We start from the raw sequence: 16,045 nt of genomic DNA on the forward strand, positions 1-16,045 counted from the left end.
TTTATTGTCCATAGGAGGCAGTATTATAATAGTTCTATTCTTGTACATAGGGGGCAGTATTATAGTAGTTATATTCTTGTACATAGGAGCAGTATTATAGTAGTTATATTCTAGTCCATAGAGCGTAGTATTATAGTGGTAATATTCTTGTCCATAGGGGGCAGAATTATAGTAGTTATATTCTTGTACATAGGGGACAGTATTATAGTAGTTATATTCTTGTCCATAGGGGGCAGAATTATAGTAGTTCTATTCTTGTACATAGCGGCAGTATTATAGTGGTTATATTCTTGTCCATAGGGGGAAGTATTACAGTAGTTATATTTTTGTCCATGGGTGGCAGTGTTCTAGTAGTTATATTTGTTTGTAATGGGAAAGGCTATACTGGTTATCATGAGCATAGTGAAGAGGTTTGTTAGTACAATAGCAGAAATTGGAACCTGCTTTTGGAAGTCAGAAATGTACTCAGCGGAGTACCTTTCCACACTCCTCTTGGTAGCTCACGCAAAATACAATATTCAGCAGGGGTTGACACCGAGGACAGTACAGGAGAACAGTACTCCATGGGTAAAGCTTCCATAAAATCTGGGCTATACACGAACGAAAAAAGATATAAAAAATGTAATACAACTAACAAGATTTCGTAAATTCAATACTTTGTAAGCTCCCTGTATTCAGTGATGGCTTCTAGTAAAGCATATAGGCTGGACTTTAAGAAAGTCTGTGACACCCGCCAACCCCCCCCCCCCCCACACCCACACACAGTCATGGTGACACATAAAGCCTTTGTCTGTGGTCCTAAAGGAGCCTTCAGCGCAAATACCGCCAAAAATCACAGACAAAATAGTGCAGCATGCGGCGCTATTTTGGCCAATAAAATGATGGAAACCATTTAAGTCAATGGATTTCATCGGGCACCATTGGACCAACCTGGCATTTCAATGATGTTCATTTTTTTGTTACAATAATTAAAAAAAATAAAAAAAATAAAGATAATAGAAGGGACACAACAATGAATTTTTCAAGTGTATTAACCAAAATATCTCAGTCTTGAGTGTCAAAATCTAATCATTGAACATAAAATACTCAAATGGGGAAACACCTAAATTCTATAGTTTACATACATTTATACCTAGTCATTCCATTTTTACTAATCCCAGACAACCCCTTGAAATGGTCATTAGTCGTTCCTCAACTAGATTGTGCTGGCTCTAGAATGAATCACTGATGGCTCCTTACTTTTGGAGCTGGCATCTAGACCTGGCTAAGGCTATGTTCATGGAGCGTCCGTTGCAGATACCATGACATTTAACAGAAAAATAGCACTGTATGTCGCACTATTTTTTTGGTCAATGAGGTCCATTCAGGCACCGCCGGAATCTGTCATGCAATAGATCCAGCACAGCGTTGTGGCTTCCGTTCCAGAACATAAGGTTGACTTAGGGTCATGAATCTGGAGCTGGTAATTCAAACTGGTAGCTGCAGACATCGGAAGGGATATCCTGCAGTCAGAGATGAATGAAAAGCGTGGTCTATTGTGGGATCCAGATGCCCTGCAGCAGGTTTGCCTTATTTTGGTCTCCAAAGGGGTAAACCATCAAAAGCAAACCATCCCATACTCTTATTTTCCATGAGCGCTCTTGAGGGAGCTGTGGACTATGTTTATAATGGGACAGTATTTCAGTACAAGTGGGGTCAAAGAAGTGCCCCTGAAAGGCTTGCCCACAGTAATAACTTCTTAGAGAGCACCTGTCACCGCTCCTGACATGTCTGTTTTAGTAAATAATTGTATTCCCCATAAAACAATTTGAGCATCTTTTCCTACAACTTTGTGTTGTGCCTTTCCTCTATTATACCAGCTACAAATGTATGAATAACTAAATTGACTACTGGGTGTTATCAGTTGGTGGTGTGTCCCTAAACAGACTGACAAAGTCCAATCAGGGCCAGACAATAGGGACACGCCCCTTCAACAAGGGGAATGGTAACAACCAGTTGTCAATCTATTCATAAACCTCAAGGATGAACAACAGAGGAACGGCACAAAACAGAGTTCTAAGAAAACATGCTCTAAAATTTTTATTTTATGGGGAATACAAGCATTTACTAAAATAGTTACGCCTTGAGAGGTAACTGGTCCTCTTTAATGCTGGAGATGAGAACCCTCCACGAATAAGGGGTCCACAATCAGATGAAATATATTTGTGGAGAAGGGTTAGTTTAGAGTTAATATACACCTTTGTGGACAAACTCCTATCACCTTACACATCAGAAGAACATATTGGTGGTGGTCCAGGTGATTACTGTCAGAGACAAGAGGCTACAAGAAACTTTTGATGGCCTTAGAGGTTATAGGGCCATTGACTAAGGCCCTGTTCACACGGCGGAATATTTGCGGTGCAACCCGCGGCAATATTCCGTCTCCCATTTGTTTCAATGTGAGTCGGACGCTTCTTTTTCCTGCTAGCAGATCTTTTGAGCTAGCGGGAAAAAGAGGCGCCCTGCCCGATCTCCGGGCGGATTCCGTACAAACCTTCCATTGAAGTCAATGGAAGGACGAATAACTCCACAGCGGATTTTATGGCGGGACCTGCCACGCTAAATCCACTGTGTGAACATACCCTAATAGTCCAGCAGTCTCTCCAGGGTCAGGCCAAGAGAAGTCTCTTCCTCTAGGAATTATGTCCAAAGAAAGGATTTGTGCACAAAGGTGTATATTTAACTTTCAGGTTCACTAGAACAAAGTTGCTAGCCAACTAATTTCTCTCTGGAAGACCCCATTGAGGCTTCAGTTACATGGCTGTATGAACAGTCTGAACAAGTGCGCTATGTTCAAGCTGCAGAGGCGACAAGGCTTCTTTACAGTGAGAACTGTGAATCTATGGAATAGCCTACCGCAGGAGCTGGTCACAGCAGGGACAGTAGATGGCTTTAAAAAAGGGTTAGATAATTTCCTAGAACAAAAAAATATTAGCTCCTATGTGTAGAAATTTTTCCTTCCCTTTTCCCTTCCCTTGGTTGAACTTGATGGACATGTGTCTTTTTTCAGCCGTACTAACTATGTAACTATGTAACTATGTTTTCGGACCCATAACAAACCGTTCCCAAAACTTTCAGTTGGGAAAGATTTCCCTACAATCCTCTGATGGAAAGTCCAAGTTCAATGGACCTTCTAATCAGGTGATAGCGCCCCCACAGAAACGTGGTGCTGGAGAACCTGACTCTTCTAGTACCCATCCCTTAGTAACAGCGATGATGGGTACTAGTAGCTGGCAGGACCCGTGGAGAACCTACTGGCCGCTTTTATGGTCTACTAAAATTTACATGGAGCATATAAAAAGTTCTATAGGTAGCAGAAACATTACATAGACAGCAAACTTGAGAAGACAGCAGGTTACAGTATCGTCAGAACATTATTTACATATTCGACAGGTAATTCTAATACATTTCATACAGCTTTTAAAAAGGAGGCAGCTAATTGAGGCACACACTAGGTGAAAACGTTACTAGGGAAATCTAGTCCTGACACGTGAAGCAGTGCATGAACCATACCAATGCCTGCCGGAGCATTATCTTGCATAAATTATAATACTTTGTAGGGTTTGGTGTCATTTTAGCAGGTGCACTGTCAAAATATTGCATCCGCCGTATTCGAATAATAGCATATATTTCTATCAATAGGGTTCAAAAAAAATTGTTCATTTGCCCCGTTCTATAGATTGCTTTTCTAGACTTCATCCCTTCATCGGGCAGGTTGGCATGCAAATGACGCAGACAATTATTGGATCATTTTAGGACGACATTCTGCATTCAGCCAAGCTTTGGTAAATCATGGTCCTCTTGATGTTTTTGAAGAAGGAGGGCCGTCGTCTAGTGCAATTCGAAGAACTGAAAAATTGGGGATTAGGACTGGTTAATTTCCTGATCGGTTATGTGGTTACCATTCTCTGGGAAGGTGTCTGGAAAATTATTGTTATTTAATGCGGATGGTGGGAAATCTAAGGTGTCAACATTCTGATAGCTGACGTACGAGCTGAGAGCCTGCTGGGGGAAGGTGGGACTCTCTTGCCCCGCCACAAATGTACTCGATGAGCTGCTTGGCGTAAAGCTCTGCCCGTCTAGATGGAGCTTGGTTTCGCCGGGCTCCAGCTGCTGCTTACTCTCCTCGTCAGTGTCTAGTCGGGTCAGTTTCTCTATCCACATACGAAACTTCTCCTCTGTCTGCCTCTGCATCTCTGCAAAACAGTTCATAGCTTCTTCCAGGACATTGCCTATGCAGTTCCTATCCCACACGGTGCCCCTTTCAAGCAATCTTGGAATATCCCTGGGCGTTCCTGCAGATCCCCCAGCACGGATGAAGCCAGCTTTAAAGACATTGAGGCCATTGGGTAAGAAAACATAGAGCAAGCAAGCAGACAACATATCAAGCTGTGTTTATCCAGAGTAAGCATGCCATAGTATGAACATGGATAGGATGCACAGACCTAGTCATTATATGCGGGAAACCAATTTATTACACAGCATGTTCACTAGTCAAGGTAACGGACAGTCATGTAATGCAACATCTAAAGAAGCAATATTAGAATATAAACTATCATGTAAAAGTGCAATAAAAGATCACACAGTAAACACAATGACATAGAAGACGTTATATACAAAGTGTTCGGGTAGAGACTGGTTATACTGAACTGAATGTTGAGTCGACCAATTGCATCCACAAACCAGATTTGGAGAGTTGCTGAATCATTGATTCACACTTGGCTGTGCACCGGGACTGAAAACCGCATACGAGTTCTGCTCTATATACCATAGGCCATGGTCTACAGATAGAATATGGCTTCTGCACAGACCAGCTTGCTTCATACAGGGTTATTGTCACTCTCATATTAGACTGAATGTGGGATTTCTCACCATGAACTTTATTAGTATCAACTATTGGCATTTGACATACAGAGTCCGTGGGTGTGGGGAGGGGGCAGGAGAGTATGGAATGGGATCAGGTGACAGCTGTATATATTACAGTTGCCACCTGACTAATGGCCGGGATCTAAGAGAACGCCAATCCCGGACGCTTAGATGCAGTCAATCCACGGCATCTAACTTGTTCAACAGGGGGTGCATTCTGACGAGCCAGGGGCCTAGTGAAGGTAAAAATGCACAACACACTGCATTACATACACAACAAACTAACAATCACATGTTCAAGTCCCCTAATGGGACTAGAAAAAAATTAATAAATTAGGAGTTTAATAACATTTTGAAAAAAATCTACAAAATTATAATAAAATGTTAAAAAAACCTTTACAATTTTTCCATACAATAAATTAAACAATGGACATAATCTGTATCGCCAGATCTATAACGATAAGAAATATTACAATATAACATTATTGTGATCAAAAAGCTGTATGTACCTCAAAACGGTACCAATGAAAAAACAAGCAGTATTATAGTAGTCCTATTTGTGTACATAGGAGGCAGTATTATAGCAGTTCTATTCTTGTACATAAGAGGCAGTATTATAGCAGTTCTATTCTTGTACATAGGGGGCAGTATTATAGTAGTTATATTCTTGTACATAGGAGGCAGTATTATAGTAGTAATATTCTTCTACATAGGAGGCAGTATTATAGCAGTTATATTCTTGTACATAGGGGGCAGTATTATAGTAGTTATATTCTTGTACATAAGAGGCAGTATTATAGCAGTTCTATTCTTGTATATAGGGGGCAGTATTATAATAGTTATATTCTTGTACATAGGAGCAGTATTATAGCAGTTCTATTCTTGTACATAGGAGGCAGTATTATAGCAGTTATATTCTTGTACATAGGGGGCAGTATTATAGTAGTTATATTCTTGTATATATGGGACAGTATTATAGTAGATATATTCTTGTATATAGGAGGCAGTATTATAGTAGTTATATTCTTGTACATAGGAGGCAGTATTATAGTAGTTATATTCTTGTACATAGGGGGCAGTATTATAGTAGTTATATTCTTGTACATAGGAAGCAGTATTATAGTAGTTATATTCTTGTACATAGGAGGAAGTATTATAGTAGTTATATTCTTGTACATAGGGGGCAGTATTATAGTAGTTATATTCTTGTACATAGGGGGCAGTATTATAGTAGTTATATTCTTGTACATAGGGAGCAGTATTATAGTAGATATATTCTTGTACATAGGAGCAGTATTATAGTAGTTATATTCTTGTACATAGGGGTCAGTATTATAGTAGTCCTATTTGTGTTCATAGGAGGCAGTATTATAGCAGTTATATTCTTGTACATAGGAGCAGTATTATAGCAGTTATATTCTTGTACATAGGAGGCAGTATTATAGCAGTTATATTCTTGTACATAGGGGGCAGTATTATAGTAGTTATATTCTTGTACATAGGAAGCAGTATTATAGTAGTTATATTCTTGTACATAGGGAGCAGTATTATAGTAGATATATTCTTGTACATAGGAGCAGTATTATAGTAGTTATATTCTTGTACATAGGGTTCAGTATTATAGTAGTTATATTCTTGTACATGGGAGCAGTATTATAGTAGTTATATTCTTGTACATGGGGGCAGTATTATAGTAGTTATATACTTGTACATAGGAGCAGTATTATAGTAGTTATATTCTTGTACATAGGAGGCAGTATTATAGCAGTTATATTCTTGTACATAGGGGGCAGTATTATAGTAGTTATATTCTTGTATATAGGGGGCAGTATTATAGTAGTTATGTACTTGTACATAGGGAGCAGTATTATAGTAGTTATATTCTTGTACATAGGAGAAGTATTATAGTAGTTATATTCTTGTACATAGGAGGCAGTATTATAGCAGTTATATTCTTGTACATAGGGGGCAGTATTATAGTAGTTATATTCTTGTATATAGGGGGCAGTATTATAGTAGTTATGTACTTGTACATAGGGAGCAGTATTATAGTAGTTATATCATCTTACATAGTAGGCAGTATTATAGTAGTTATATCCTTGTACATAGTAGGCAGTATTATAGTAGCTGTATTCTTGTAAAGGTAGCAGTATTATAGTAGTTCTATTCTTGTATATAGGGGGCAGTATTATAGTAGTTATATTCTTGTACATAGGAGCAGTATTATAGTAGTTATATTCAGGTACATAGGGGCAGTATTATAGTATTTATATTCTTGTACATAGGAGCATTATTATAGTAGTTATATTTTTATACATAGGGGGAAGTATTATAGTAGTTATATTCTTGTACATAGGAGGCAGTATTATAGTAGTTATATTCTTGTACATAAGGGGCAGTATTATAGTAGTTATATTCTTGTACATAGGGGGCAGTATTATAGTAGTTCTATTCTTGTACATAGTGGACAGTATTATAGTAGTTATATTCTTGTACATATGGAGCAGTATTATAGTAGTTATATCCTTGTACATAGGGGCAGTATTATAGTAGTTATATCCTTGTACATAGGAGGCAGTATTATAGTAGTTATGTTCCTGTATATAGGGGCAGTATTATGGTAGTTATGTTCTTGTACATAGGGGGCAGTATTCAGGGTCGACTCCAGGTTTAACTGGTCCCTTGGGCGACAGACTTAGTAGGCCCCTACGGCGGCAGTAAAAGTCACTTTGTGCCCCCATATAGATGTTAGGCCCTGTTTATGCCGCCATATAGAAGTTAGGCCCCCAGTTTGTACCCCCATAAAGTTGGTACCCTCTGTAGATCGTGCCACACAACCCCCCTTCCTGGTAGAGCCACACAGCCCCCCTTCCTGGTAGTGCCACACAGCCCACCCCCCTGTAGGTAGCGATTTGGGGTTCCCTCTAGGAGTGGAATCCCCAGCCAGAGCATTGCCAATGCTCTGGCTGGTGATTCCGCTTCAGGAGAAACCCCTAACATCACTGTCCATACATGGACAGTGTTGTCAGGGGCAACCCCAAGCCATAGTACCGGGCAGAGCACTACTAGCACTCTGCCTGGGACTCCTGACATCACTGTCCATATATGGACCGTGATGTCCAGAGCAGAGCTGAAGTACCTGGCAGAGCAATAGTAAAGGCTCTGCTCTGATACTCCAGCTCTGGGGAAGCCCCTGACATCACTATCCATATACGGCTAGTGATGTCAGGGATAACCCCAGAGCCAAAGTCCCAGGCAGTCCCCATGTTCTGTCTTCAGTGCCTGTGCCGCCGCTCATTAGTGCAGCGCCGGCCACATCACCTCATGCTGAACGCATGCGCGCTTGTTGTCAGGAGCGGGGCAATGGCTGTATTACACAGCCGCAGCTCCGCTCTAACGGCGGAGATGAGAGAAACCTCTGATCTCCGCCTCTATTCCCCTAAATGCTGTGTGCTGTGATCAAAGCTGACCGCAAGATTCAAGGGGAAAATGAGAAGAGGGAGGGGGGATGCCCCTTGGATCGCATCACAGGCAATCCCTGTGATGCAACTGAGGGACATACCATATATAGGCAGACAGCCCAGGGTCCATTGAAGGACCCCAGGGCTGTCTTACCAGATTTCCTGTTGTTAGGGCATACTTCGGTATGTCCTAACAACAGCCTGTGTACTATCCGTATACAGGCTAATGTACTGGCATATAGATATATGCCAGTACATTCAAGTTTAAAAAGAAAAAAAGAAAAAACAAAAGAAATGTTAAATAAAATAAAAAAATACACACATTTTTTTGTTTTTTTTTACAATAAACAATAAAATAACACTCAACACAAAATATACACATATTCTGTATTGGCGCGGCCAACTTGTTGCCAATTATGACTGAGAAACATGATGGGGTTAATTACTATTAGGCCTTATTTACAGGAGCGTATTTCATGTCCGTGATACGCGCATGAAAATCACACGCGTCGCACGGACCTATGTAACTCAATGGGGCCGTTCAGACAGTCCGTGATTTTCACGCAGTGTGTGTCCGCTGAGTAAAACTCACGACATGTCCTATAGTTGAGCGTTTTTCGCGCATCACGCACCCATTGAACTCAATGGGTGCGTGAAAATCACACGTGGCACACGGACGCACTTCCGTGTGCTGCGCATGATTCGTGCAACAGTTGTTAAAGAAATTTCTAAACATAAAAACAGTGTCATAACGATGCCATATGCGCGAAAATCACGCAGCCAAGCACCAAATACAGATGACACACAGAACTGTAATGCACAAAAAAACGCTGCGGTTTTTGCTCGCGCAAAACGCATACGTTCGTGTAAATAAGGCGTTAAAAGGAAGGTGTCACGGGAAAATTTTTTTTTATATGTTATTGCTTTTAGTATGTCATTAAAATACATTTTATTTATTTGTGTTTTTGTGTTGTACTTTTTTCTCTTTTACTTCTCTATGGGCAGGTCTTCGGCAGAGCAACATCCGGTGCCATTTTCATGTGCACCGGAAGCCGCAGCCAGACAGTAAGACGACTACTTCCGGTCGTGGCTTCCGGCCATATGTTCAGACGTAAGCACTAGGAGCGGAGACAGCGGCGGAGACAGAAGCGGCAGGAGCAGGTAAGTTATGTTTGTGTATGTGATGTGTGTGTGTATGTTCGTGTTATACTGTGTGATTACCACTGTATCTAATCCTCCTACACTGTACATTCGCTCAAAATTGGGGGCACACAGTGTAGGAGGTTTGAACATTCAACCCCCTCCTTTCTCCTGGCACTAGCCAGGAGAAAGGAGGGGGGATTGTGTGAGGACACTAGAGCGAGTGTGTCTTCTACAATTTTGCAGCATAAAGCAATGAGGTTGCTTTACCACATGCCAATGCTGCAATTTTGGGAATTGCTCCCTCTAGTGACCAGCACATGGAAATGTTATAAATTAGAATCTAAATTATAATATTTCCTGACTTGTAAAAAAATTAGAACAAAGTGTAATCATTTATATACGAACTGTTTAACTAAAAAAAAATAAAAAAAATTCTAGCGACACATTCCCTTTAATGTGAGGCACATTCAAAACTCATCACACCTCGTGCCTCACATCAGAAAATGGAAGATTTTTTTATTTTTGTTACTGTTGGCAAAGTATTGTTTTGGTATCGAAAATCGCAATACTACACAAAAGTATCGGTATCGAAGTCCAAATTCTAGTATTGTGACAATCCTACTCCTGCCAACACTGTCCATATATGGACAGTGATGTCAGGGGCTTCCTCAGGAGTCCGGGAGCAGAGCCCGCTAGCACTCTGCCTGTCCATATATGGACAGTGATGCTGTGACAACAGCATCTGGTGGCCGAGTGGCCCCCCCCCCCCCAAGGGTAGTGGGCCCCAGGACTTGCCCAGGTTCGCCGGGTGCCGACACAAACCCTGGCAGTATTATAGAAGTTCTAGTCCTGTACATAGGGGGCAGTATTATAGCAGTATAATACTTTTTCATAAGAAGGTATTATAGTGGTCAGGGTTGGTTTTACATCCTTTTATGAAAAGTTGGATCTTTCAAAAAGGAACCACCAGAAGTGCCACATTCACATTCTATGCAAAAAATAAAGAAGTTTTGATCGAGTCAGAGAAAAGCAGGGAAGTATTATCCTTTTGTAAAGCGTTCCCTGCTTACCAGTGTTTGATCTTGCATACAACGGTATTCTGGAAGAGATTTGTTCTCAGAAATAGTTTTCAACAAACATGAAGTAAAAACACACACCTACCTCTACAATCCCCAACAGTAGCAAATGTTAAAAGCTGCCAAATGATCGAACGAGCATTCATACGAATGCTTGTTCTCGATCATTGGCTGATCGTTGCCCTGTTTACCCACAGCAATGAACGAGCAACAATCATTGGAGGATTGTATCGTTTTTGCAGCACAAAATACTATCGTTGTTGGCAGCACATCGCCCTGTGTAAACAGGGGAGTGTGCTGCAGACATGATGATAATGCACGGGGATGAGCATTTGTAGTAACGATCGCTAGTCCCCATACATAGCTCCTTGTAAAAGGCGCAAACAAGCGCCGATCTAGAGATGTCACGATACCAGAATTCGGACTTCAATGCCGATACTTTGTGTAGTATTGCGATTTTGATACCAAAACGATACTTTGCCAACAGTAATAAAAAAAAAATGTTCTTCCATTTTGTGATGTGAGGCGCGAGGTGTGATGAATTGTGCCTCACATTAATAGTAATTAACCCCATTATGTTTCTCAGTCATAATGGGTTAATGTGTGAGGTACATGTGAGGCACATGGAGGTTAAATTCATCACACCACGTGCCTTACATTAATAAGTGAAAGCAGTTTTTATTTTTTTACAGCGTACAAATCATAAATGATGGAAAAAAATTGATGTGCAGGTTATTACGGCCAATACTGAATGTGTGTGTTTTATGTATTGAGACTTATTTTAATGTTTATTGTAAAAAAAGGTGTATGTGTGGTGTTTTCTTATTTAACATTACTTTATGTTTTTACTTTATTTTTAAACTTTAACGTACTGGCATATATCTATACGCCAGTACATTAGCCTGTGTAGGTATAGTACAGACAGTTGTTAGGACATACCTAAGTATGCCCTAACAACAGGAAATATGGTAAGACAGCCCTGGGGTCCTTCAATAGACCCTGGGCTGTCTGTCCATATATGGTATGTCCCTCAATCGCGTCATAGGAATTCCGTGTGACGCGATCCAGGGGCATCCCCCCTTCTCATTTTCTCCTTGAATGCTACTGTCAGCTTTGATCGCAGCATTCAGGAGAATAGCGGCGGAGATGAGAGGTTTCTCTGATCTCCGCCAGCGGGGCTGCGGCTGTACAGCCATTGCCCCGCTCCTAACAGGAAGTGCGCGCGCGGTCAGCATGAGGTGATGCGGACGGCGCTGCACTAATGAGTGGTGGTTCAGGCACGGAGGACAGAACATAGGGGTGTTTTGCAGTGCGCCCGCCATGTTCTGTCTTCATTGCCGGCTCTCATTAGTGCAGCGCTGGCCGCATCACATCATCCTGACGGCGCGCACTTGTCAGGTCTCTGGAACGGGGCAGTGGCTGTGTTACACAGCCGAAGCCCCACTCCAATACATTCATGTGTTAAAATGCTCAGCTGTGCAGCCGCACAGCGAAGTATCGAAATACATGAAATAGCGGTATCGAACCGTTTGGGGCTGCACAGTATCGAAGTTTCGATGAATCACGCATCCCTCTGCCGATCATCGAGCGGTCTTGTTGATCGGAGCTAGTTTTGATGGCCAATATTGGTCGGTGTAAAAGGACTCTCAGGCTACATTCACACATGTATCAGATTTGAAAAAAGCCGCGTTTTACGCACATGAGTGTCTCCGTGTATGTGTTTTGCACCCGTATGACACGTATGTAACGTGTTTTATATGCGCGCATAAAGGGGACTTTTGTCACCATTTTGGTCCCAACCCTCTGGGAAGACCCACAGGAAGGTCACATGGTCGCAAAACACCATTTTCTATAGCGGTTACAGCGTAGAGAGCTTTGTCTGATTCCATCGCTTTAGTTTGGACTTATTTTTTTAGCGTTGGAAAATGACACACAAAGCCATGGACCATGTACTTATTATCTGGTTGATCTCTCGCACATATGTAGGGCGTCACCAGATGGTGATGGAAGAACCTAGGAGGAGGAGGCGGCTTTGGGTTTATCCATTTGTGTCCTAACGTGCTTCCAAAGGGCACCTCCACACCCTGTATGAGGACCTGCGGCTGCATCCGGCAAAATTTCCTTCTTTCGGATGTCAGTCGCAACATTTTTTTGTCTGCTGGAGCAGCTGCATTCCGGACTAACATTCCTCAACACGAACATGTGACGCAGAATTTCACCTTCGGGTCGCACGATGCATCGAAATATCGATACTATTTAGATGCTGTGCTCCCTCAAACGGTTTAATACCGTCAATTCATGAATTTCGATACGAAGCTGCACGGCCGCACAACTTAGTATTTAGAGCGGGGCTGCGGCTGTGTGAAATAGGTGATACAGCCGTTGTCCCACTCCTGACGCGTGCGTGCGCGCCCGGTCATCATGAGGTGATGCGGCCGGCGCTGCACATTGCAGGCGCTCTGCAAAACACCCCCATGTTCTGTCTTCAGTGCCTGCGCCGCCGCTCATTAGTGCAGCGCCGGCCGCATCACCTCATACTGATCGCACGCACACGTCAGAGCGGGGCTCTGGCTTTGTAATACAGCCATTACCCTGCTCCTAACGGTGGAGATCAGAGAAACCTCTTATCTCCGCCGTTATTCCCTTGAATGCTGCGATCAAAGCTGACCGCAGCATTCAAGGAGAAAGTGAGAAGGGGGATGGCCCCTTGGATTGCATCACAGGGAGTCCCTGTGATGCAATCGAGGGACATACCATATATGGGCAGACAGCTCAGGGTCTATTGAAGGACCCCAGGGCTGTCTGATCATATTTCCTGTTAGGGCATACTTAGGTATGTCCTGAAAACTGCCTGTGTACATATATATATATATATATATATATATACACACACACACACACACACACACACACATATACTAGTCCTTCTCAATGAATAAGAATATCAAGAAGTTTATTTATTTCAGTAATTCAATTCAAAAAGTGAAACTCATATTATATAGATTCATTACACACAGTGATCTATTTCCAGCATTTTTTTCTTTTAATGTTGTTGATTATGGCTACCAGTTAATGAAAACCCCAAATTCAGTCTCTCAGAAACTTAGAATATTATATAAGCCCAATTTCAAAAATGATTTTTAATACCGAAATGTTGGCCTACTGAAAAGTATGTACTGTATATGCCCTCAATACTTGGTCAGGGCTCCTGTTGTATGAATTTCTGCATCAATGCGGCGTGGCATGGAGGCGATGAGCCTGTGGCACTGCGGAGGTGCTATCAATGCGGCGTGGCATGGAGGTGATCAGCTTGTGGCACTGCGGAGGTGCTATCAATGCGGCGTGGCATGGAGGCGATGAGCCTAGGGTACTGCTGAGGTGTTATGTGAGCCCAGGTTGCTTTGATAGCGGCCTTCAGCTCGTCTGCATTTTTGGGTCTAGTGTCTCTCATCTTCCTCTTGACAATACCCCATAGATTCTCTATGGGGTTTGTGTCAGGCGAGTTTGCTTGCCAAACAGGTACAGTGATCCCGTGGTTAATAAACCAGGTATTGGTACTTTTGGCAGTGTGGGCAGGTGCCAAGTCCTGCTGGAAAATGAAATCAGCATCTTTATAAAGCACGTCAGCAGAGGGAAGCATGAAGTGCTGGAAAATCTCCAGCTAGACGCTGCGCTGACACTGGACTTGATAGAACACAGTGGACCAACACCAGCAGATGACATGGCTCCCCAAACCATCACTGACTGTGGAAACTTCACACTGGACCGCAAGCAACTTGGATTGACGCCTCTCCACTCTTCCTCCAGACTCCGGGACCGAGATTTCCAAATGAAATGCAAAATTTACTTTCATCTGAAAACAGGACTTTGGACACTGAGCAGCAGTGTTGGTCCACTGTGTTATATCAAGGCCAGAGTCAGCGCAGCGTCTAGCAGGAATTTTCGATCACTTCATGCTTCCCTCTGCTGACAAGCTTTATGGAGATGCTGATCTCATTTTCCAGCAGGACTTGTCACCTGCCCACACTGCCAAAACTACCAATACCTGGTTTACTAACTACAATATCACTGCGCTTGATTGGCCAGCAAAGTCACCTGACCTAAACCCCATAGAGAATCTATAGGGTATTGTCAAGAGGAAGAGGAGACCCCAGACCCAACAATGCAGACGAGCTGAAGGCCGCTATCAAAGCAACCTGGGCTTCCATAACACCTCAGCAGTGCCACAGGCTGATCGCCTCCATTCCACTCCACATTTATGCAGTAATTCATGCAACAGGAGCCCCAACCAAGTATTGAGGGCATATACTGTACATACTTTAATAGGCCAACATTTCAGTATTAAAAATCATTTTTGAAATAGGGTTTAATGAAAACCAAAAATTGTGTCAGAAAATTAGAATATTATAGGTCTTCATATAATCCTCAACATTAAAAGAAAAAAAATGCCGCAGTAGATCCCTCTGTGTGTAATGAATCGATATAATATATGAATTTCACGTTTTGAATTGAATTCCTGAAATAAACTTTTAGATGATATTCTAATTAAAGTAATGTGAAAATACAAATTTTTTACAATAAACATTAAAATAGAAGTCTCAATACATAAAACACACATTCGGTATCGTCGCGACCATAACAACAAATTTATAGCGTCAGTTATGATGTGTACGCTAAATAAAAACTGCTTTTTCACTTCGGCCCCATGCACACGGACGTGCTTTTGCGGCCGCAATTCCCCCGAAAATCCACGGGAGAATTGCGGCCTCATTCATTTCTATGGGGCCATGCACACGACCGTAGTTTTTGCTGTCTTTGCACGGCCCGGGAGCCCGGACCGCAGAAAGAACGGGGATGTCTTATTATGGCGCGGGCTCATTGAAAACAACGACCGTAGCCATGTGCATGGCCCGCGACTTGCGGGCTGCTTGCGGCTGATAGTCCGCTGCCGGCCGACCCGAAAATCACGGGCGTGCACATGGCTACGGTCGTGTGCATTAGGCACGAGGTGTTATGAATTGTATACCTCCATGTGCCTCACATTAATAGTAATTAATCCCATCATTTACCTCACACATTAACCCAATGTTGACCATTATAACTGTGAAACATGATGGGGTTAATTACTATTCATGTGAGGCACATGGAGGTTAAATTCATCATCACACCACGCTCCACACATCAGAAAATGGAAGAACTTTTTTTTTATCTGTTGGCAAAGTATTGTTTAGGTATCGAGAATCGCAATACTACAAAGTATCGGTATCGAAGTCCAAATTCTGGTATCGTGACATCCCTATTTCACCTGAGGAACGGCTTATAGTCACCCTGAGGTAAGAATACATACAGTAGGGTTTTTTAAAATAATTAGCTCCAGCTAGAACTATGGTAAATTGCCTGCCCCAATTCCACCGTGATACCCTCATGCTGATATACCCATCAATATAAATGCCCTCTTTC

At 42.2% G+C, this 16,045-nt stretch overlaps 1 protein-coding gene across 2 annotated transcripts in view; it reads right to left on the bottom strand.

Moving 5' to 3' along the window:
• Positions 1-16,045, bottom strand: part of ARK2N (arkadia (RNF111) N-terminal like PKA signaling regulator 2N) — a 56,655-nt gene that overhangs the window by 22,625 nt on the left and 17,985 nt on the right. The window contains exon 3 of one of the 2 annotated variants that reach the window (XM_075840758.1): positions 2,903-4,364. The exons of the other annotated variant lie outside the window; for it this stretch is intronic. Within the exon in view, the coding sequence (XP_075696873.1) occupies positions 3,904-4,364 (461 nt within the window). The 3' untranslated portion in view covers positions 2,903-3,903. Of the gene's footprint in view, positions 1-2,902; positions 4,365-16,045 lie in introns of those variants that run through there. 2 annotated transcript variants of the gene reach the window in all.

The sequence above is a fragment of the Rhinoderma darwinii genome, chromosome 1 (genome assembly GCF_050947455.1).
Source record: "Rhinoderma darwinii isolate aRhiDar2 chromosome 1, aRhiDar2.hap1, whole genome shotgun sequence".
Lineage (NCBI taxonomy): Eukaryota > Metazoa > Chordata > Amphibia > Anura > Rhinodermatidae > Rhinoderma > Rhinoderma darwinii.